We start from the raw sequence: 20,565 nt of genomic DNA, 5'->3' as shown, positions 1-20,565 counted from the left end.
TGGGGGGGGGGGGGGTGCACTGGGGGATACGAACCAACGAGCTCAGCGTCCGCCGCGTGGTGCCTTGCAGAGGATCATGAGCCGACAGCAGCCCAAACTAAACAACACGCAGCAGCAGAACCAGACGCGGTGGGCTTCGTACCAGGCCGCCAGCCTGCTTCGGACATACAGCAAGGAGTATGAGGCGCTGCAGGAGGCCATGGCCCGCGGCGCCGGCGTGGTTGATTGCATCAAGGCCATCGAGGCGGCATGATGCCTATGAACGAGCGGCAGCAGCTTCGCACAGACAATTCTTTGACATTTCATTACACTGATTAAAACCTGATATGAGCCAACACATTGCAACCAGTTGAAGGGGGCGGCTGAGCGGGCTGGGGGTGTCCTGCACAGCAGAGCAGCGCGGCGTTCAGGTGAACAATGTGATTGGCCGACCGCAGCATCAATCTGCGCCTTGCCTCAGAAGTGTGGCTAACTTGTCTTATTGGCGGGCGGCGGCGGGCAGCCCGCCGCCTGCTGCCGCCGGCCGGGCCACCGTTGCCAGGGTGAGCCAGGCAGCTTCCGAAACGATCCCGGTGGCCTCACAGTGGCCCCCTGCATTGAGCAAAGCAACAAAACAGCCAAAATCTGAGCCCCTGCTGAGCGTGCTGCCCTTCCTTTGATGGTTGATGTAGCCCGGGGCTGTGTTGCCTGGGATTCGTTGGTGTGGAAGAGCCGCACATCACACAAATGCAGGAAGCGGCGCGGGAGCAGCCCTGACGGGACTGGTCAAAGTGATGGAGCGGGAGCGGGAAGTAGAGCCACCCGGGGCGCCCGGGCAGCAGCCCGAGAATTCCGCCAGCCAGCAGCCGGAGGCCAGCCTGAAGCAGGACGATGAGGAGCAGCAGGAGGAGCAGGCTGAGGAGCAGCGTCGCCAGCCTGCCCGCAGCGCCCTGCCGTCACGGTTGGCGCTACCAGCCGAGTCTCCTGTCCTGTTACTCACTGGCCAGGTGGGGGCCCCAGTCAGCGCATGACACGTCGCTCTGGCTTCTGACTGTCGGGACTCCCGCCACAGGACCGGCCCCAGCCTCTCGCTGCTTGGCCCGATGTACCTGGGGCAGTAGGCGCTGCTTAGCCCCAGCGCCCTGGCCAGCTGGTCAGGCTTGCTCGCCGCCGCCTCCCCCCGCTTCCGGTCTCGCTGCTCGCGCGCACTGTGTGCATTCATGCGAATCCGTCGGGTTCCTTTTGCCACTACCTGCCTCTTGCAGCAAGTGGAGCCCAGCCCGTCCACCTCGCTGATGCCATACCCTGTGCCGCTGTTCCAGCCTGGCGGAGGGCAAGGGCAGGGGGCGGACCAAGGGCATGGGCAGGCGGGGAGCGGGGGTGACGAGGCCGCATTTTCCCTCCCCTCCTGGTCCTACCCTTCCTACCCTCGAAACTACATTGCGCCCTCACGCAACCGCCAGGTGTGTGCGGCGGCTGGGGGCGGAACTGACTGCAGCGGCAGCGGAGCGACTGTAGCAAACAGGAGTGCTGCTGCCTGCAACTGCAGGCGGCACAGCGCGCGGCAGAGCGAGCGCACCTCCAACCAGAGCATGCGGGACCTGTTGTGCAGGCAAGTCTGGGGAGTGGCTGCAGTTCGCAGGGCGTGCATGCTGCCTCTGCTGGCGGCCAACCTGCATAGCTGTCTGCCTGTCGATCAATTTGCACAGTTGTGCTCAGGCCCTGCGGGGCACCTTGCTGGCTCTGCAGCCTGAGAAGCCACGGCGGGAGAGCATGGCCAACGACGACGGCTACAACTGGCGCAAGTATGGGGAAAAGCAGGTCAAGGGCAGCCCCTTTCCACGCAGCTACTACAAATGCAGCCACCCGGGGTGCCCAGCCAAGAAGATGATTGAGCGGGAGCCCAAGACGGGCAGGATCTCGCAGGCAGAGCTGAAGGTAGGGCGGCGGCGGGCTGGCTGGGTGTTGCTGGCGAGCTTTGAGGCCCTTTGTTGTGGTGCACAAGTGTCTGGCGCTGCTGAGCTTCAGCCAACGTGCTGGGGCAGCGCCGTGAGCCTGCCTCACTTCAAACCTCCTTTCTGCGCTGCCATCCCAATCCCTCCATACAGAATGAGCACAATCACGCTAAGCCGGGTCAGGTCAGGGGGCAGGCGTCACGTGATCGGCTACCGGCGTTCAGCGGCGCAGGCATGTTTCGCCAGCGCAGCGACGCTTCGCAGCAGCAGCAGCAGCAGCAACAGCAGCAGCAACAGCAGCAGCAGGACATGCAGCACGACTTGCAGCATGACCTGCAGCAGGAGGATGCGGTGGCAGCGCTGGCGGCGATGAAGTACTCGCCTGTGGTGCCGGGGATGCTGGGGGTGGCGCCGCACGACACCCCCACCTCGCTGCTGCCCATCCCCGCCAGCCTGCGCGCCTCCAGCGAGCCGGAGGACCCGCAGGCCAACGGCTGGGCGGTGTTGCACCGCCTGCAGCACAGCAGCGGGGCAGCGCATCACGCGGCGGGCAGGGTGCGCGTGGCAGCGGCGGGCGGCGAGGACTCAGAGCTGTCAGGTTGGCGCTGCTGCGGCGTGTGCGGCATCCGCCTGGAGAACAGCTTGCCCATGGCTGCCTGGCACATGCAGCAGCACCTGCAGGCCCAGCATGCCGCGGATGCCCTGAATGCCCACGCACAGCGCTTCACCAACCTCGCCCGCCGCCTGCCGCCTGGTTTGTTTGAGATGTCCACTCTGCCCAAACCGGGCCCGAGGAATCCACCCCCATGCTGCTTGCCGGCGGCGGCAGGCACCCCTCCTGCTCGCCGCACCCCTCACTGTCCAGCGCTGACTGCTGGTCCTGCCGCTGCGCCTGGTGTGCATGTGCAGAGGAGGCATATGACAGCGAGCTGATGGATTCAGGGGTGGATGATGACGAGTGGCAGCCGGGGGAGGAAGACTACCGCTCAGAGCCACAGTCCACGGCAGATGCGGCAGTGGCGGCGGCTGCGGCGGTGGCCGCGGTGGGGCGGCGGCGCGCGCACCAGGACACCTCTGGACTCATCATGCTGGGCAAGCGCAGGCGAGGGCGGCAGCGACAGCAGGACAGCGACGATGAGGATTATGATGAGTTGTATGGGGACGACGACGAGGTCAAGGGTGAGGCGGCCAGGTGGCAGCTTGACATGAGCATCAGAAGGGACATGCCTTGCGGTTGGTTGTGGCTGGTGTGGCTGTATGATCCCGCCACTGGTGTGCCTGGCCCTGGTGTGTCCTCGCAGTGCTGCGCAACATGAGCAACGGCTACAAGCACCAGCACGAGACGCAGGATGTCGAGCCGGTGGCGGCGCCCAAGCGGCGCCGCACCCCCTCTGCCGGCGTGTCGCCCCCGGCCGACGGTGCCGGGCCCTCTGGCAGGCGTGGCTCAGATGCGGCAGAGGGCGGCGGCGGCGACGAGCGCAACGTGGTGGAGCTGGAGACGGATGCAGATGGCATGGATGATGGCTACAGGTGCGCCGCATGGCGGTGCAGCCTGGGGCAGGCTGCGCTGCGCTGTGGAGAGCATGATACGCTGCTGCGTGCGCACTCTTGTAGCAAGGCTGCAGCAGAGAAGCAGCAGATAAGCAGCGTTCCTTAGTGGCAAGACTGATGGTGCTGGGCAGGACGTGCCTCGAGGGCTTCTTCCCCAAGCGGTCTGCTGGTCTTTCACCCCACCCGACCCCCTCCCCGTGGCTCCTGGTTGTGCTGCGCAGGTGGCGCAAGTATGGGCAGAAGATCGTCAAGGGCAACCCTCACCCGCGCAGCTACTACAAGTGCACGCACCCCGGGTGCAATGTGCGCAAGCAGGTGGAGCGCAGCGGGCGCAACGCGCGCATGCTGGTCACCACCTACGAGGGCACGCACACGCACGACCCGCCAGCCACCACAAACGGCGCGCGGTCGGGCGCGCGGCGCAGCAGCGTGCTCGCCAGGCGTCCCGAGCGTGAGTTGCCTGCCGGGCAGCAGCGCACATGCGGATGGCCTGGATCGCAGTGCGCTGGGATTGCTGTAGTGCTGCTAAGCTGCTGGCCGCATGCGTTTAGTTCTTACCCTGCCCTCCTTCTGTCTGCCCTGCTTGCAGCATCTGGCCGGCCGCCGTTGCCCGACAGCAACGCGGCCAAGGCAGCGATGGCCAGCATACAGCACCTGCAGCTGCAGCAGATGGCCTCATCGGCGGGTTTGCCGGTGCTCATGGGCCAGCCCGGTAACCTGGCGCTGGCACCAGGGTCGACAGCCATGCAGGTCACCGGCCTGCCGTTTGCACTGGCAGCCAACCAGGCGCTGGCGGCTGCCAGTGCGGCAGCTGCACGGAACGCTGCTGTGCAGGGCTTTGCGCAGCAACAGCCCGGCACCATGCTGCCACCTATGCCTGCTGTTGGGCAGATGGGCGGCCAGCAGTTTGCTCTGCCCCCCCTGCCCCTGCCCAGCATAGACGCGGCCGCCGCTCTCCAAGAAACGCAGCAGGTGCCTGCTACTGCCGCACTAGCAGATGCCGCCGCGCCCGCTGGGGCACAGGAGCAGGAAGCGCCTGCGCCTCCAGCGGCGGCACAACAGGCAGCATCAGATGGAGCGCTGCCGCAGGCGCAAATGGCACCCACTGCGGGCATCCCACTGGCTGCTGTTCGAGCATAGCTGCACCAGGCTGATTCGTGCATGCTGCCCACCGCCCTAGCACAATGTATGCTTTAAACCAATCCACAATCTCAATTTTTAAGATATTCTCCTAGTGCCTCCGCATTTTTCCTGTGTGTGCTTTGCTTCGTTCTTCTCAACCTGACTGCTACTCTTTGCCACCGGGGTTGCCATTGAGTGTGACAGGCTGGGGTCTTGTGCCCGGCCGCCTCCTTGCCTGATGCACCCCTGCCAGATCTCTCTGCTGCTTGCCTAGCACATGCCTCTCATGTGTCCGACCGATGAGAGTCAGCGTGCGTGTAACCAATTACCAGTCCAATCAGCGCACATGGTGGGACCAGGGCAGCTATGTGGGGGCGAGCGTGGTGACGGTGGCCAGCAGGGAGTGCAGGCGAGTGGCCAGTGCAGCATGCAATGGCAGGTGAGCGTCCGCAGGGGCTGCCTGGCCGCCGCTCACGGTGCTGCGCAGGCATGCGCCCTGGAAGGCGGCATGCAGCCAGGCCAGGCCGTGTAGCTCGCGGGCCGCCCCACGCAGGCTGTCCACCTCGCTGTGCTGCGGGGCTGCCGCGTCATCCGACGGGCAGCGGGCCACCATCGCCAGGTGCAGCAAGCGCACAGTGTCGTGCTCGTGCGGAAGCAGGCTGCTGGCGCCATCAGCCGGCGGCAGCCAAGCCACGCTTGCCTGCGGCGTGCTGCCATGATGATACACAAGCTTGCAGCCAGCCGGAGGGTCAGGCGCAGCATACCTACATTCCAAACATACAGGTACTTCAGTAAAGACTTGGGACTGGGCTTGAAGCCCAGCTGACCCCCACACAGACAGCTCCCAAGTGCCATGCAGCCGGATCTGCCCACCTTGCCGGCGGCGGGGCTTGAAGGTCCAGCACCGCCACCTCGGCGCCAGCTGGCAGCTCCAGTTGCAGCCCTGGGTCTTGCCCCACCAGCTGCTGCCACGCCTGCCGCTCCTCCTCCCCCATGCCGCTGCCAGCAATGGCAATGCTGTGCAGCAGGTTGGGCGGGCTGCTGGCAGCCCGCAGCAAGCTCAGCAGCTCCAGGCAGCGCCGCAGCACCAGATGGCACGCCTGGGCGGCTGGGGAGCGGCCCGGGGCAGCCTCTGCGGCCACCAGGCTATCTGAGCTGCTAACAGCCATGCCCAGGCCGCTGATCCTGGCAGCGGCTGTGTCCAGCAGCTCGGCATGCACCAGCTCGCCGCAGCTGTCGGCAAATGCCAGCGGCAGCATGCTGGCGCCGGGCGGCGGCAGCGCATAGAAGCAGTGAAGGGTGCGGAGTGGCAGAGCAGGCGCTGTGCTGCGTGCTGGGCCCTCTGCACCCATGGCGCCAGTGTCCTCTTCGGGCCGCCGCTGCTGGTCCTCTACTTGCTGCTCCCGCTGCTGCTGCTGCTGCTGCTGCTGCCCAGGAAGGGCGGGCTGCTGCACGTCCTGTGTGGCCGGCATCGCCGCATGCGCCAGGACCATCAAGGGCTGGGAGCAGAACGGCAGGGCGGGCGCCGCCTCCTCACCCTCCAGCGTCGATGCCGCCAGCTGGTGCTGGGTGTGGTCGGGGACATGCTGCACCTTGCTGTACAGCGCCAGCGCGGTGCACTTGGCGGCAGTACCACTAATGTCTGACAGAGCCTGGGGGGACAGCACCTGCGGTCGCGGACAACACAACAACACGCAAAAAGTATTCGTAAGGGGCCCCAGACGAGCAGCCTGCTGCCATACAGCAAGGCGGCACCACAGCACCTTGAGCTGAAGAGCAGCGGCCCAGCACGGGCGCACCAGGGGCCCGGGCGCATGCGCAACAACTCCATCACCCCACCTGCAACACGATGTTGAGCGGGCGGCTGTGCTCCGGGCGCTGCACCATGCGCAGGGGCAGCTGGCGGAAGTCGCCCCGCTCCTGCTGGTGCAGTACCTGCGCCGCACCATGGTACCGCTGCTCCTTCCCCTGCTGCTCCCCCTGCTGCCCCTGCTGCTGCGCCGCTTCTCCTTCTTCCAGTGCCTCATCAAGTGGCGGGCTACCACCCGCCGCCCTGCTGCTGTCTGCCATGGGGGTGGCACCGGCGGGCCGGTCGGGCGGCTGCGGCTCGCCTGGTGCCAGCGCCTGATGCTCACTGCACGCCAGATCCAGGTCGCCCCCAGGCCCCGCGGTGGCACCCAGGAGAGTGCAGGGCGCCAGGCAGGCGGCTGCCTCCAGCAGCGCCGCCACCTGCTCCGATGCCCGCTCCAGCGGGCATGCCACGTACACCAGCACAGCAGGCTCAGCGCCATGCTCCAGGCTGGCGCCTTGCTGCTGCAGCTCCTCTGGAGGGTCCAGCAGCAGCTGGCGCTGCAGCTGCTCACAAGCCTGCCGCAGACACGGCAGGTAGTGCGCAGCCAGCGGCAGGCCCTCACTGGCGGTCGTGCTGCCCGGCGGCGCCTGCAGCTGGAAGCTATGCACTGGACTGGCATCAGCGGGCCGGTGGCTGCCCAGGTTGCAAGTCTCAAACAGCGACCCCACGTCCTGCAGGCAGACAGGCAGGCAGGCCAGGCCAGGGCCAGGTGTTGACATGGTGATGCAGGCACCCCATGCTCCCAGGGCCGGAGTGTCAAACCCCCACCACAAACATGTACAGACAGCAGCCACGCAGCTGTCCACCCGCCTGCCAACCTGTCCACCCACCTTGATGAACTGCTCAGCCTCCGCCAGTTGCTGCGCAGGGCACACCAGGTAGTGCAGCAGCGGCTTGGGGCCGGAGAAGGGCGCCAGCGGCGTGGCCTGCCACAGCGGCAGCACCTCTGGCGCCACCTCCAGCCAATCATCCTGCACCAGCAGCGGAGCAGTGTGCTGTGCCAAACATGGGCTGTAGAAGTGCGTGCAGGTGTAGAAGCGGCAGCTCAGTGCAGGCCTGCCCACCTCGTATCCCACCAGCACGTTTGGCTGCGGTAGCTGCTCCGCCTGTGGGCTGCCACTGCTGCTACTGCCGCCGCCACCGATTCCCAGCAGTGCCTGCTGCTCCATCTCCAGCGGCGCGTGCAGCAGGGAGAGCGAGGGCAGCATGCCGTTCCACCAGCTGGGCCGGCGAGACAGGTGCTGGGGTGCTAGAGCATCAGCCGCCGCCGGCCAGAGGATGCCGAGTGCTGCCGCTCCAGCTGCAGGCCAGCACTGCCTCATCACCAGGTCCACCACAGCCGGATGGGGCCAGCTGCACCTCAGGGGTGCCAGCTGGGCGGGGTTGACAGGCGCTGCAGGCAGGTCGGCAACAGGCGGTGTTGGCAGCGGTGCCGTCGCATTCGCTGGCCTCTTGTGCCGCTTGCCCCCTGGCTGCTTTCCGCCTCGTCTTCTACGCTTCTTCCAGCCCGCAGGGCAGTAGCTAGCCTCTGCTGCGTGCGCATGGGCGCCAGGCCCGCCCTGACTGGCAAATGCAGGGGCCGTGAAGGCCCACTGCCTGGCGCCCTCCATGCACTCCTGGACGCTGCTAAGGAATTGCGCAGCGGGGGGAGGGCAGGCAGCAAAAAAGATGGGGGCTAAGAAAGGAGGAGGAATGCTCCATCGACCTGGAGCAGTGGTTGGCAGGCGCCTGCGCACTCGCCAGCGCCAGCGCAGGCAACCCTGCTGTCCGCATTGAGCATAGCCCGCCGCAGCCCTGCAGCCACCACCTGCTGCCGTCTGTCGCGCTGCACCGGCAACCCGCACTCGAGCTGCAGCCGTTTCCCCGGATCCCCAACGCACCAGCCATGGCCAGCGCGGCACAGGATGTGTTCGACGAACATCTGGGAGTGATCAGCGCGCTGCGGGACAACTACGCACGCACCGAGGATGCCAGCGCCGTGGCTGGGCTGGTCAGGGCGCAGCAGGAGGTGGCCGCAGCCTGCAGCCAGCGGGAGGAACAAGTGAAGGAGGCGATCAAAGGTGCGCCGGGTGGCAGCGCGTCCGTCAGCAGTGGATGCTGCTTGATGGTCACTGGGGCTGCACGCCCGCTACTGCTCACCCGTACCTGACCACAGCTGCCCAGCGCGCAAAAAGATCGCAGCCTCCACACAACCTGTTACGTGCATGCACCGTTTGGTGCAGTGCTAACGGGACGGGTGCGCACGGCAGAGCGGGAGGCGGCATACCCGGGGGAGGAGGGCGCGCATGAGCAGCGGGTGGCAGCGATGAGCACAGTGGCGCACGAGGCCCGCGAGAACGTGGATAGCCTGAACAGCCAGCTGCAGGCGCTGCAGCAGCAGCGGCAGGACATCAAGGCACAGGTGGCGGCGCTGCAGCAGAAGGCCGACCACATCGAGCAGATTGTGACCGAGGCGGAGCCACGCACAAGGTGTGGCGAGGGAGTATCATGTGTTTCTCAAGGGCCCCATCTGCTGCTGCATTCCCAACCGTGTAGTTTGCTGCTTCGTGCTGTGCGTGGCCCAGTTCGATACCAACATCTCCACCACGTTCCCTCTGCCTCGTGTGCCCGCACACCTCCCACCTCGTGGCCGCAGACACCAGCTCAGCCTGTACGCCCACGTGTCCAAGATCACCTGGCAGTTTGAGCAGCGCGACCGCGTGGCGGGCACGGTGTCCAGCCCGCTGCGCGCCTTTGACTTTGACCCCGCCGCCACGCCCGACTTTGAGATCACCAACACGCTGTGGGACCTCATGGGCACAGACAGCTAAAGCAACAGCAAACAGACAAGGCGGCGTGCCGTTGAGATGCCTATTCTGTCACTCCTTACAAAGCCTTTTCAGTTTATTTGACTGCAGCTGACAAATGCATGTACACTAGTAACAGCAGACATTGCTACTGCCGAGGTGAAGCCGGCTGGTTCTCGCTAACTGCCTCGCCACTGCCTGGCGCTTGCGCTGCTGCTGCCTTGGCTGCGTTGGCTGCTTCTGCCTTGCGGATGGCGTCCCGCAGTCCGAGCACGATAAAGAGGTTTGTCAGCGTCAGCAGGAACTCTGCAGCAGTGGGCACAGGGAGGGGCGAGGATCGGTGCGGCGGCCAGCAGCAAGCAGCCAAATGCAGAGATTCCTTGGCCCTAACTTCCAGCCTCACCTGCGGAGCCATGTAGCCAGTCCACGTTGGCAAGCGGCTCGCCGTAGAAATTCTTGGCTGCATTGTGTGTAACACAGGGGCTGTTCGGGTGGGCATGTCTCAGCTGCTGTGCACAGTGTCCACTTCTTCTCCCACCCACGAACCATACACGCCGTGCTCACCGTAGATGCCAGCGGGGATGGTGGCAAAAACAAAGACCAATAGGAAGTAGAAGCCAAAGAGGGTGAGTGGCGGCGCCTGTTTGCTGCAGTGCAAGTGATATAGGAACCCAATGTACGGGAAGAGGCTGACAGCAAACAGGTTCTGAGGCAGCGTATCCCACAGACTCTGCAGGGAGATCGGGAAGCGCAGATCTTATGAGCAGAGACAACAACCAGAAAGAAAACCTTAGGCTGAGGACTTCGGCTGAGGGAGGCGGGTCAGCAGTGACAAGAGCAGAGAGCAGGCTGGTGGTGCCTACGTCGAGGTCCACTGCGGGGCCCCAGGCCTGGTCAAAGGGCGTCACACGGCATGGTTGCAGGCCATGGCCCCACTGCTGCTGCTCCCTGCTGTGGAATGCAAGGCGGCCTCGCCACACGGCGAGCGGGGTGGCGGAGTGCCACACCGCAACGCCACGGCCCCCGCTGGTTGGCTGGCTCCTGCGCGACGGCTGCTGCTGCAGGCACACCACCGTAGTGGGTCTGCAGCAGGCAGACATGTCCCCAGACCGGCTGTGCCAGTCCTGAGAGAGAGCTCTTGCAGGGCAGGCCCCCTTGCTGGCAGAAAACGACGACAGTGGGCCCAGATGCACGGAAACCGATGAATGGCACTCGTCGGACACCAGCAAATGCCTCAAGAACCCCGCTGTTCTCGGAGGAAGGCGCTTGCCCCCATGGCAGCTTGATCGGGAACCCGCTGCCCTGGACAAGCTGTGGCAGTCCCTGAATCCGATTGCACGCTCGCCGCGCCGCTCCAGCTTGCTAGGGTGCGAGACAGCGACCTGCTGCAAGGTGTGCGCGGCCTGCAGACACGATGCTGCGCGGCGGGGCGTCCAAGCTCTATAGGCAGGCATCTCAGCTTGCAGTGGCGGTGAGTGAGCAGCCAGGTGGTCACCTGCAGATGCTGGGGCTGGGGCTGGGGCCTGCAGCGCTGCTCCTCTGGCTTCGCCCTTTCCCTGCTGATCACCCCAGGCGTCTTATCTGGCGGACCCAAGAGCGGCGGTTTGCATGCCTGGCCGCCGTGTAGTAGCGGCACCGCCCTGGCTGTGCCCGTGTGTTTTTGTTTGCACCGAGCTGTGCAGCACACATTATTCTGATGCTGATGCCAGCACATCTCCATGGCGTGCCTGTTGGGCTGCAGGGCGCCCGTGGGCTGGCCCAGGCAGCAGAGAAGGAGGTGAAGCTGCCGCCGCAGCACGGCATCCCGGGGCGGTATGCCGCGGCGCTGTACATGGCGGCCTTGAAGACGGACAGCCTGCAGAAGGTGGAGGGGGAGCTGAGCCAGGTGTCCAGCCTGATGGCGGAGAGCAAGGACTTCAACGCCTTTGTGGGGGACCCGTCGGTGCCGCGCGCGGTCAAGGTGGACGGCCTCAACTCCATCCTCACCAAGATGGGTGCCACCGACATCACCAAGAACTTCGTGGGTGCGTGCATGAGACCAGCTCTTGCTTTGCAAGGGAGATGGGGATTAAGAGAGAAGCAGGGTTCATGTATTGCTAATTTCTTTTTGCGGCGGTCACTTGGTGCTATAGTGATCGCTTGCTGTCGTGCCTGGCCACATGCTGCAGGCCTGCTGTCCGCCAACAACCGTCTGAGCGAGCTGGGCAAGATCCTGGGCAAGTTTGAGGAGATTGCGGCAGACCAGCGGGGCGAGGTCAAGGCGGTTGTCACCACAGCCGAGGTGGGTTGCTGGGCATGGCAGCGCTGGACGCCAGTGGCAATCGAGCCAAGGGGTGCTGCACATTGCTGGGGGTTCAAGAGGCTTGAGGCTCGCATCCTGCTGCAACTACTGCGGTTTTGAAAGGCAGACTGATTGCAACACATGGCTGGATGCATGCCACCAGGGCAGTGGGACTCTGGTCCCTGCTGGGTCGCTGAGATTGATGTCGCCTGTATGTCTGCTTGTGCGTGGTTGTGTGTGTGGCGCAGGGGCTGAGCCCGCAGGAGATGGAGGAGATCCAGCGCGGCCTGCAGCCGCTGCTGAAGCCGGGCCAGAAGCTGTCGCTGGAGGAGCAGGTGCACCCGGCTGGCTGGCGGGCAGGGCAGCAAGTGGTGCAATGTAAAGATGGAGCATGACAAAGAGGCAGCTCCTCGAGCAGTCAACATTTCTGACCTGCTCGCTGCCCTCCTGTGCCATTTCTCCCCTGCAGGTCAACCCTTCCATCATCGGCGGCGTGATTCTGTCCATGGGCGACAAGTACGTGGACATGAGCATCCTGGCGCGCGTTAAGAAGCTCCAGCAGATTGTGCGCGACGCTGTCTGAGCCGGCAGCGCGAGCGGCCGTGTGCGCCTGTTCTGAGGGCTGTCTGCTACCAGGTTGCGGCGAACCACTTTGTTGAGCCAGCATGCAAATTCTTCCGTCAGAATTGTACCGAACAGACAGCCCTGCTCAGCAACTTCGTGACGGGCCCAATGCCCGCCGATCTCGCACTGGCACTGGGTGGCGCAGGGCGCGCCTTGTAAGAGTGCCATCATCTCTTGATGGGGTGACGCTGTCTGCACCCGTGAGTTGCAAGGATCTTTTTGATATTGGTTAGCAGACTGGAGCTGGAGCTCATCGGTTGAATGCGCATGCGGTTTGGGGCGGCAGGAAAGTCGGGCGGCAACCCAAATCAAAGGCGATGCTGGAAACTTGTAGCACTCCTGTTTCATCCTCCTGTGCGTTCGCCAATCCGTTTACAAGCAAGCAACAGCAGGTTCACGCACGATGGCTGACGAGAATCGAGCCGATGGCCTGCGAAAGGTGCGAGGAAGTGAGGAAAAGGGGTGCGCTGCCCGAATTGAGACCAGCGCACATGATTGATTGGCAGTGCGGCCCACCCACCCGCCCGCCGCCAGCTCGCCAGCAGCCCGCCCTGCTCTCCCCTCCTCTCCTGCGCTCTCTTCTCTGGTGCACCCTTACATGCGGTGCCGGGCCCTGCCGCCGTGGATGCAGTCCATGGAGGGGATGGTGGATCAGCTAGACAAGCAGGCGATGCGGCCATTACAGAAGGCGTCGTTCCTATGCCAGGCCAAGTGCTGCGACACGGCGCCGAGCCAAGCTGCGCTGCAGCAGTGCTGTGGCGACTGCGAGCAGCGTGTGGTGGTGGCCAACCAGATCATTAACACGAGCATTAGAGAATTCCAGGTGCGCAGCATTGAGCAGCATTTATGGAGAGGCTGCTGCTGCGCTTGGGGGCATGCCACTGCTCGAGTCACTGTGGGAGGCTGAGATGCAGGCCATCCCACCGTTGCCTTGCTGCCGCTGGTTGCAGGATCGCCTGCAGCGGTGCGTGCAGCGGTGCCAAGACAAGGCGCAGGAGCAGCTGTCGGCGACCCCATCTCAAAAGGAGGTTGAGAAGGCGCAGAAGCTGCTGAGCACATGTGCCGCCGACTGCGCCCAGGAGTACGAGAAGCAGGTGCCCAAGCTGCACAAGGACATCACTGCGCGCCTGCAGCAACTCAAGTAGACGCTGTTGCTTTGGCAGCAGTGGCGCATGAGGCCCTTCTCAACTGAAATGAGCTTGTGATACAGGGTACTGGTGCTTGGATGGTGTCCACAGTGTGCATACTGGGTCTGAGCGCAGCACAGTCCTAGGACTGCATGGCACAGCGCGCCGCCAGCGGGCGCCAGCCAGCAATGGCAGGGCCCTGCAGGGAGAAACTCACTGCGTTGTTTACCCGCTTCATCCACCTGTCACAACTTCTGGTGGTCATCACTCACGCCAAAGGTCAGCAGCCAGCGACTTGGCACCCCCTTCTTCGAGTGTTCCCATGTGCTGCTAGCTGCTCCGTCAAGAGGGTGGCTTCTGCAACCCATTCTTCGCGTGTCACCGTTTGCCCGCGCTGCTCCGTCGTCGACGGGCTGTGTTCTGCAGCTGCGGGTCTCGCAACAAACGGCAGGAGCAGAGGAGGCATAGTAGTATGGTGTGTGACAAGTGCCAGAAGAAGCTGAGCAAGGTGGGAGACGCCAGCATCGCTAGATGGCTGCCGCCTCCGCCTGTGCTGCCGCCGCTTCCCGACGCCACTGCGACTGCTGCAGGTCATTGTGCAAGACAAGTGGAAGGATGGGGCCATGAACACAATGGAGAGCGGAGGCCGCAAGGTGAGACTCGATTTGGAACAGGCACTAACACCCGTGCCCAGCGTCGCGGGCACCCTCGTCGGCCAACTCGCTCTTCTGCTTCTCTGCTGTAGATCAACGAGAATAAAGCTTTAAGCAAGCGTAAGCAGTGGGCGCCATATAGCGCAAAATGCACGGTGAGGAGGGACTGCAACATGGCGCGGTGCTCTGCCCCCTGCCCGCCCCTTGATGGTCACAGCCACCTTCCTCCCTGCCCGCGTGTGCTCACGCAGGTGTGCAAGACCAGCGTGGCCAAGGACTACAAGTACTGCCAAGGGTGCAGCTACCAGAAAGGGCTCTGCGCCATGTGCGGTGCGTGTGGGCAGACAGCATCTGTACAGGCTGCGGCGCAGCCAGGCCCCCCCTGTAATCTATCCTGCAAACTCTTCCCTCCATGCATGATGACTGATTGTTGTTCAACCTCTTTCTGTGCGTCCTGCTGACGCCTGCAGGCAAGCAAATCCTGGACACCAAGGGATACAAGCAAAGTGCAACGTAGTGGCACCCCCCGAACACCAAAAGATGCCATTTAATTCGTCCTAGCGCTCGTTTTTGCCCTGCTTGACTCCGACTGACATTGCTCTGACCCATTGCCCATTTTGACACTTCACTGCTGTCTCCGCTCCCCTCTTTTGCGACATTTCACTCTCCAAGCTCTGTCTCTCACTTGCACGTGTATGTCCTAGTTACACAAATGAAGCTACCTCCAGCCAGCCTACTTGTGCAGTTCGGCCTCGAAGGGCTGCCCAGGTCACCCGGGGGTAACCCTGTGTTATAGATCCATACAAAGCCCCAAAACGTGAGGGTAGTAGGGATGGCTCGTAAAGATCAGTACAGGCCTGCATTCCCAAGGGCGCAGAAACATGGCGATGGTTGAGTGGCCAGCGTTCGCATGGGGACATATGCTGCTGCTGCTATCCCTGCCTAGGCAAGCCTCTGCCGCTCCTTCGAACTCACCCTTGACCTTCTTGTCGCCGCCGATCTCAAAGTGCTTGCAGCGCTGCAGAGCGGCACAGCGAGGCCCCACGGGGGTCAGTGTCGGGGTGGCCCAAACAGGTGTCCAGGCAGCACACCACCACCACCACCCTGTCCAGCCACTACACATTCGCCCCCTGCCCTTGTCCAGGTGCTGATGGCTGCCTGGCCCTCGCACCTTGATGGCATGCATATGCTGCGCCTTGCACACGGTGCAGGCAAGACGGAGCACAATCTTCTTGGTGGTCTTCGCCTGCAGGCAGCGGCACGCCCAGCCAGCCACACAACGACAGCAGCCATTCAGCAACACACTCCAGAATGGAAAGCAGCGAGTTTGCCCTGCGGGGGCCCCTCCTGGTGCCATGGTGCAGCTCAGTGTGCCGATGTCGCCTGCCCACGTCAGCCATCTGCCTGGCGGTCTTTGTGCGCTGCCACTGATGCTGTGTCCAGTGACTCCAGCAATCAAGTCCAGGCCTGTGCACCATCCATGATATTCATCTCCCACTGTGCTGCAGGGCTGCCGCTGCCCACTGTTGATGCATTCCAGATGTCTCCGACTTGCTGCTGCTGTGTGCTGCTCCGAAATGGTGCTCCCAAACGCTGCTCCCGCCGCCACATGCTGCACTGCCCAAAACCGCCGGTGACCCAACTGCTCGGCCACAGCAGCCCTCCCCGTCGCGCACCTTCTTGTGGAACACAGGCTTGGTCTGGCCACCATAGCCCGACTGCTTGCGGTCGTAACGCCGCTTGCCTGCAGCACCCGGCGACCCCACACATTAGCTGCTGCTCACACCCACTTCGGCCCCATGCACCCAGTCCTGTCCACTGCACCAAGCCTCTTCGCCATCCCTGCAGCGGATCACGCCATCCCTGCTGCAGCCTGCCACCTCCAGCTATGAGGAGGACGGCGCTGCCAGCCACCACCCGCCGCGCACCCTGGGCATACAGCGACGCCTTGCCGGTCTTGTACTGTGTGACCTTGTGCATGGTGTGCTTGCGGCACTCCTTGCCCTTGCAGTAGGCCTTCTTGGTCTTCGGGACGTTCACCTGCAGCAGCAGTGGCAGGCGCTCGATTGCCATGCCCGGCCTGGGCGCTGGGGCGCGGCGCGGCGCGCCCCAGGGATGGCCCGGGACTATCCCTGGCCGCTGAGGGCCCTGGCTGACGCTGCCGCCGGGCGAGAGCCATGCCTGCCATCATGCACTCCGCCGCGCCCCTCACCATCGTGAAGCCCCACACCGTCTACCACACCGCCAGGCAAGAAAGGGGAGAGGCAGGCGCGGGGCAGGCCTTCATGAGAGCCAGGGTCACGAGGGACACGCTGTCAGTCGCCTGGGGGTGCCCACGTTGAGCCCTCGGCCCCTCTAGCAGCCTTGCTTGGATCAACTCGAATCTCACAACGTTCAGATCTGCACCGAGGCGCCAAAGCCACCCCCTGCGTCGCGGCACTCGCCAGACCCAAGCAGCAGCAACAGGCAATGGCAATCAGCAACTTTCTGCTCACAATTGGTGAGCTCCAGGGCTGCAGCAATGGCCGCCCGCTCCCACCAGTCGCCGCCGCCGCTGCCTGAAAGTCCGCCGCCCACCCAAGAGGCTGGGTCGCAGACCGCTCTCCACAACCCTGGCTCCCTGCTGCAGTGGGCGTGGGAGCGGTGGCCATGCTGATGAGCAAGGACATCAAGCAGTCATCCGCCATGCTGCGCCGCAACATGCGCCACGTTCGCACTTGGCTGGAGGAGCAGGGCGCGGCCGCAGAGTGCGTCGCTGCCGCTCCCCCCGTCCTTGTTTGTTACACGTGCATGCATTCGTGCTGCATGCTTAGCACATCCCATGCACGAGGCAGCTCCTCAGCTGCTGTGCCTGCATCTCCCTCGCTGCCCCTGCCTGCCCGCAGGCAGGCAGCCAAGCAGGACATCAAGCAGGTGGCAGAGCACAAGCCGCCGCCGCCAGGCGAGGGCAGCAAGCCCGATGCCCCCAAGCAGCCGTAGGCGCCTAGGCGGGCGGCCTGGGCCCGGCTCTTTGTGCCATGCGCTTGTTCTCCTGTACGTCCCTCGCTCTTGTACTGCCCCTTGCCACACACCGATTTTGACCAATGACCCTGCACTTGTTCCCACGCGCACCCCTGCTTCCATTTCATTGCTCCCTCCTTCATACTTTCACAAAACAAAAGCTCAAAGTCGTTCGTTCGTGCCAAAAATGCACCGAGTGCTGCTCACGTTGCCAACAGTGCAGCCAACCGGGGTCATCGGGGGTCCTGAAACATCTATTCAACACATCACGGGCAGGCAGCGCCGGCCCACCTGCCGGCACGCCGGCGAGCCCGTCACGGGCGGCGCTGCAGCGCGGCATAGCGGTTGCCTTGCGCGAATCCGCCCTGCTGCTGCTGAGGAGGCGGCTGCTGGCCATACGGGCCATCGCCAAAGCCGGGGCCGGGCTGGCCAAAGCCCAGTGGCGGCGGGCCGCCAAACTGCCCTGGCTGCATGCCGGGCGGGGCGGGGGTGAAGCCGCCAAAGCCGACCGGCGGCTGCATGGAGGGCGGGCCGCCAAAGGAGCCACCCATGAACTTGGCTCCCCCTGCCGCCTGCTGCGGCGGGCGGAAGCCAAACTGCGGCGCCTGGACGCCAAACTGCGGCTGCTGCATGGGCGGCCCCTGCTGGAAGCCGAACTGCGGCTGCTGCTGCTGCATGGGGGGGCCCTGCTGGAAGCCAAACTGCGGCTGCTGGAAGCCAAACTGCGGCTGCTGCTGCAGCATGGGGGGGGCCTGCTGGAAGCCAAACTGCGGCTGCTGCATGCCGTACCCCGGCTGCACCCCTGCCCCCGGGTACTGCTGCCGCCCCATGTGCAGGCTGTGCTGCAGCATGCGGTGCGCGCCGTCGCCCAGCAGCCCGGGGGGCGGCGGGCGCTGGCCCTGGAAGCCTCCTCCGCGGCCGCCGTTGAAGCCGCCGGGGCCGCCCCGCCGCGGCGCCTCGTGCCACAGCGGCTGCTCCGGAGGCAGGTCGGCATCGGTCACCACGGGCTCCTGCACCGCCACCGCCAGCCACGCAGCCGCTCAGCCCAGCGCAGCAAGCGGCACGGAGCGTCGACTGCCCAACACAGCGGTGGCGTGCATGGCAGCCCCAGGCTGCAGCCCCCTGCGCAGGCAGTTAGGCGCCTGCTCCCCTGGCCGGCGGGCCGCCGCCCCTGGCTGCTCACCTCCTCCCGCGCCCCCGGCAGCAGGTGCACCGAGTGCCTGTGGTGGGGCGGCAGCTTGTACATGCAGCACACCACGCTGTTGGAGGTGATGTCGTCGCCGAGGCCTGGGTAGGGCGCCGCCATCACAGACGGGCACGCCTCGCCCTGGGCCGCCACAATGACGCCGTTCATGCCGTCTGCGGGCGGCGGGAGGGGGCGAGGGGGCGGGGGCGGAAGGGTTGGAGCACCCCGTGGGGGCGAGGGCACAGGGGGCGGCGAGGCAGGCAAGACTGGGGCGGCCGGGCAGAGCACACGGGGCTCCCAGACGCCAGCCACGCGGCTGCACCTTGGCAGACCGGCCCCACAGCCTCGCCCCCCTGGCTGCCCGCATGCACGCCCGCCCACACCCGCCTGCTCCCTCCTCACCCGACGCCTCTGGGTCCAGCGTGCGCGCCGCCTCCAGCTTGCCCGCCACATCCTTGCCCTCCCCCGCCTCCGCCACCTCAAACACGTCGGGCGCCAGGCTGTGGCTGCCCGCCACGTACAGCAGCTCCATGCGCCGCCCGTTCCTGCGGCCCAGGGGCGGTCGCAAGGCCGTGGGTGGCGGCGAGGGCGCCGGGCAGGCGGGCGATTGCCGCGTCGGGGGCCCAGCCCGGCCCGGCCTGGCTTCACGCCCCGGCTAGGCGCATGCACCGCCCTCACGAGCGTCCTCAAGCCCCCTGCCCTCCTGCTCACCCCGCCACACCCCTTCGCTCCCTGCTCTCGCCCCCTGCGCCCCTGTCCCCACACACACCGCACCCCCCACCCCACACCCACAGGTGCCCCACCTGAACCGCTCCTCCTCGCTCAGCGTGTGCTCCACCGCGCGCGTGGCCGCCAGCAGGCGCTTCTCCTCGATGAAGGGCAGCAGCGCCACGCCCTGCCACGCAAAGCGCTTGCCGTTCATGTCCACCTTGAAGGTCTTGGGGTAGAAGTCGAGGATGGGGGAGTCGGCGGCGCTGAACAGCGGCTGCGCGGCAGGCAGGGCACACCCGGGGGGGAAAGGAGGGGTGGGGTGGGGACTTAGAGGGCATGGGCAGGAAGCAGCAGTGGCGGGTGGGGTGGGGTGGGGGGCGCCAGGGGTGCGACTGCCTGCGGCAGGGCGGTGCGCGCCCGCTTGCCGTCCTGCTCAGCTCACCCGGTAGCCTGCGGGCAGCGCGTGGGCTGAGGCCGCGGGGAACACGCCCATGAGCTGGTCAAAGGGCTTGAAGGGCTCCCCCAGCTCGAAGCTGATGTCCAGGCTGGCGATGCCCACCAGGTCTGCAGGATGGGGGAGGACGGGGCAGGGCAGGGCAGGTGGGCAGGTGGCACAGGCAGGCGTGCACGGCAGCACAGGGCGGCCGTGCACGGGTGGCTGAGGGCCAAGCGGCCCCCCATCACCCTCCCGGGCCCCTGCCACGCAGGGCATCCCCTCCCTCACGGCCACGCGGCCGCCCCCGCGCCGCCGCCAGCGCGCGCGCACCCGAGGCGAAGGGTGCGTAGTGGAAGGGGTAGTACCAGGTCCAGGAGGCGACGCCGTCATAGTAGTATGCCATCACCCAGCACAGCCCCTCCACGTACGCACGCACCAGGTCGCGCACCACGCCCGCCTGCTGGCCGGGGGGCAGCCCAAACTTGTCCTGCGGGGGGGAGCCGGTGTGGGGGGCGGGGAGCGAGCGCGCGGTTGGCAGGCAGGAAGGGCTGCCGAGGGACGGCCGCGAGGGTGGGCTCGGGTGGCGCAGCGCCTGCCAGCCGGGCTGTGCCAGCTGCCAGGCTGCGTCACGCTGCCAGGCCTAACGAGCTGCCAGGCTGCGTCGCCCGCACCTCGTAGTACCGCTCCCTCCACCCCGCCTCCCCCAGCCGTATCTTCTCCTCGTGCTGCACCATCTCGTCAAACATGTCCGCCTTGTCCTTCATGTCCTCCTGCGGGCAGGCAGGCAGGCAGGCAGGCAGGCAGGCAGGCAGGCGGGCAGGCGGGCAGCGCACGCAGATGGGTGGAGGGTGGAGGGCGGCAGGCTGGGTGCAAGATACGAGGGAGGGCGGCATGGCAGGCAGCCCAGCTGAGGAGGAGGGAGGGAGGCGCGCCCCTTCCCTCTCCACCACACACACGCACACACCACACACACGCATCCCCCGCCCCACCTTCATCTTGCTCTTGAAGTCGTCCACCAGCTTGGCGTTGGCGGCAGCCAGCTCGGGGTCGATGTCGGCATCGCCCACCAGCTCCGCCACCTCCTCCTCCGCCTCCGCCTCCTCCTCCGCCGCCATGTCCTCATCCTCATCCTCATCCTCATCCTCCCCGCCCTCCTCCACCCCGCCCCCGCCCTCGGCAGCCGCCGCCGCCGCCTCCAGCGCGGCGGCGGCCTCGGCCTCGCCGCCGCCGGCGCCTTCGGCGGCAGGCGCTGCCGCGGCAGCCGGCGCCTCCTCTGCCTTCACCTCCAGCTGCTCCCACAGC

The 20,565-nt window shown here is 65.6% G+C and overlaps 10 protein-coding genes across 10 annotated transcripts in view; 7 read left to right on the top strand and 3 right to left on the bottom strand.

The window, feature by feature from the left end:
* The window catches only part of CHLNCDRAFT_134819 (hypothetical protein), a gene marked incomplete at both ends in the record, with an annotated part of 6,645 nt that extends 6,392 nt beyond the window's left edge, over positions 1-253 (top strand). Inside the window, one exon of the mRNA XM_005847043.1 lies at positions 71-253. Within this exon, the coding sequence (XP_005847105.1) occupies positions 71-253 (183 nt within the window). The remainder of the gene's footprint in view (positions 1-70) is intronic.
* Positions 254-1,752: 1,499 nt separating this feature from the next.
* CHLNCDRAFT_23935 (hypothetical protein) lies at positions 1,753-3,887 on the top strand (the record flags this gene model as incomplete). Its single annotated transcript, XM_005847042.1, has 4 exons — positions 1,753-1,917; positions 2,088-2,117; positions 3,310-3,464; positions 3,707-3,887. Coding segments are annotated over 4 exons (531 nt in total), but the record flags the coding sequence as incomplete, so codon positions are not given.
* Positions 3,888-4,971: 1,084 nt separating this feature from the next.
* CHLNCDRAFT_52772 (hypothetical protein) lies at positions 4,972-7,667 on the bottom strand (the record flags this gene model as incomplete). The annotated part of the gene is made up of 5 exons (XM_005846857.1): positions 4,972-5,371; positions 5,481-6,274; positions 6,447-7,130; positions 7,290-7,430; positions 7,524-7,667. 5 exons carry the CDS (start codon positions 7,665-7,667, stop codon positions 4,972-4,974), a joined length of 2,163 nt encoding a protein of 720 aa, XP_005846919.1.
* Positions 7,668-8,344: 677 nt separating this feature from the next.
* On the top strand, positions 8,345-9,269 carry CHLNCDRAFT_52771 (hypothetical protein; the record flags this gene model as incomplete). The annotated part of the gene is made up of 3 exons (XM_005847041.1): positions 8,345-8,519; positions 8,682-8,928; positions 9,095-9,269. 3 exons carry the CDS (start codon positions 8,345-8,347, stop codon positions 9,267-9,269), a joined length of 597 nt encoding a protein of 198 aa, XP_005847103.1.
* Positions 9,270-9,326: 57 nt separating this feature from the next.
* CHLNCDRAFT_31473 (hypothetical protein) lies at positions 9,327-10,439 on the bottom strand. The gene is made up of 4 exons (XM_005846856.1): positions 10,109-10,439; positions 9,810-9,975; positions 9,649-9,705; positions 9,327-9,551 (listed from the first exon to the last, which is right to left on the bottom strand). The coding sequence occupies exons 1-4, from the start codon at positions 10,343-10,345 to the stop codon at positions 9,394-9,396; spliced, it is 618 nt and encodes a 205-aa protein (XP_005846918.1). The 5' UTR covers positions 10,346-10,439; the 3' UTR covers positions 9,327-9,393.
* A 508-nt stretch (positions 10,440-10,947) lies between these two features.
* CHLNCDRAFT_35784 (hypothetical protein) lies at positions 10,948-12,323 on the top strand (the record flags this gene model as incomplete). The annotated part of the gene is made up of 4 exons (XM_005847040.1): positions 10,948-11,269; positions 11,414-11,526; positions 11,775-11,861; positions 11,996-12,323. The coding sequence occupies 4 exons, from the start codon at positions 10,948-10,950 to the stop codon at positions 12,107-12,109; spliced, it is 636 nt and encodes a 211-aa protein (XP_005847102.1). The 3' UTR covers positions 12,110-12,323.
* Positions 12,324-12,553: 230 nt separating this feature from the next.
* On the top strand, positions 12,554-13,295 carry CHLNCDRAFT_134813 (hypothetical protein; the record flags this gene model as incomplete). Its single annotated transcript, XM_005847039.1, has 3 exons — positions 12,554-12,589; positions 12,782-12,973; positions 13,101-13,295. 3 exons carry the CDS (start codon positions 12,554-12,556, stop codon positions 13,293-13,295), a joined length of 423 nt encoding a protein of 140 aa, XP_005847101.1.
* Positions 13,296-13,749: 454 nt separating this feature from the next.
* On the top strand, positions 13,750-14,447 carry CHLNCDRAFT_24102 (hypothetical protein; the record flags this gene model as incomplete). The annotated part of the gene is made up of 5 exons (XM_005847038.1): positions 13,750-13,785; positions 13,868-13,930; positions 14,023-14,085; positions 14,182-14,260; positions 14,401-14,447. The coding sequence occupies 5 exons, from the start codon at positions 13,750-13,752 to the stop codon at positions 14,445-14,447; spliced, it is 288 nt and encodes a 95-aa protein (XP_005847100.1).
* A 329-nt stretch (positions 14,448-14,776) lies between these two features.
* On the bottom strand, positions 14,777-16,003 carry CHLNCDRAFT_134811 (hypothetical protein; the record flags this gene model as incomplete). The annotated part of the gene is made up of 5 exons (XM_005846855.1): positions 14,777-14,787; positions 14,906-14,948; positions 15,102-15,176; positions 15,607-15,674; positions 15,859-16,003. The coding sequence occupies 5 exons, from the start codon at positions 16,001-16,003 to the stop codon at positions 14,777-14,779; spliced, it is 342 nt and encodes a 113-aa protein (XP_005846917.1).
* A 396-nt stretch (positions 16,004-16,399) lies between these two features.
* CHLNCDRAFT_134810 (hypothetical protein) lies at positions 16,400-16,909 on the top strand (the record flags this gene model as incomplete). Its single annotated transcript, XM_005847037.1, has 3 exons — positions 16,400-16,430; positions 16,560-16,677; positions 16,816-16,909. The coding sequence occupies 3 exons, from the start codon at positions 16,400-16,402 to the stop codon at positions 16,907-16,909; spliced, it is 243 nt and encodes an 80-aa protein (XP_005847099.1).
* Positions 16,910-20,565: the final 3,656 nt, after the last annotated feature.

Source organism: Chlorella variabilis (assembly GCF_000147415.1).
Source record: "Chlorella variabilis unplaced genomic scaffold CHLNCscaffold_12, whole genome shotgun sequence".
Classification (NCBI taxonomy): Eukaryota; Viridiplantae; Chlorophyta; class Trebouxiophyceae; order Chlorellales; family Chlorellaceae; genus Chlorella; species Chlorella variabilis.
The sequence above is the reverse complement of the archived record's forward strand: the minus strand, read 5'-3'. Positions and strand labels throughout refer to the sequence as shown.

What these genes read in the sequence shown, in the direction of transcription:
- CHLNCDRAFT_31473 (XM_005846856.1), bottom strand. Translation starts at nt 10,345, where the DNA reads ATGTCTGCCTGCTGCAGACCCACTACGGTGGTGTGCCTGCAGCAGCAG. An exon ending in GCCCCGCAGTGGACCTCGAC is followed by an intron (nt 9,976 to 10,108) that starts GTAGGCACCACC and finishes ATCTCCCTGCAG; the next exon opens with AGTCTGTGGGATACGCTGCC. An exon ending in CATCCCCGCTGGCATCTACG is followed by an intron (nt 9,706 to 9,809) that starts GTGAGCACGGCG and finishes CACACAATGCAG; the next exon opens with CCAAGAATTTCTACGGCGAG.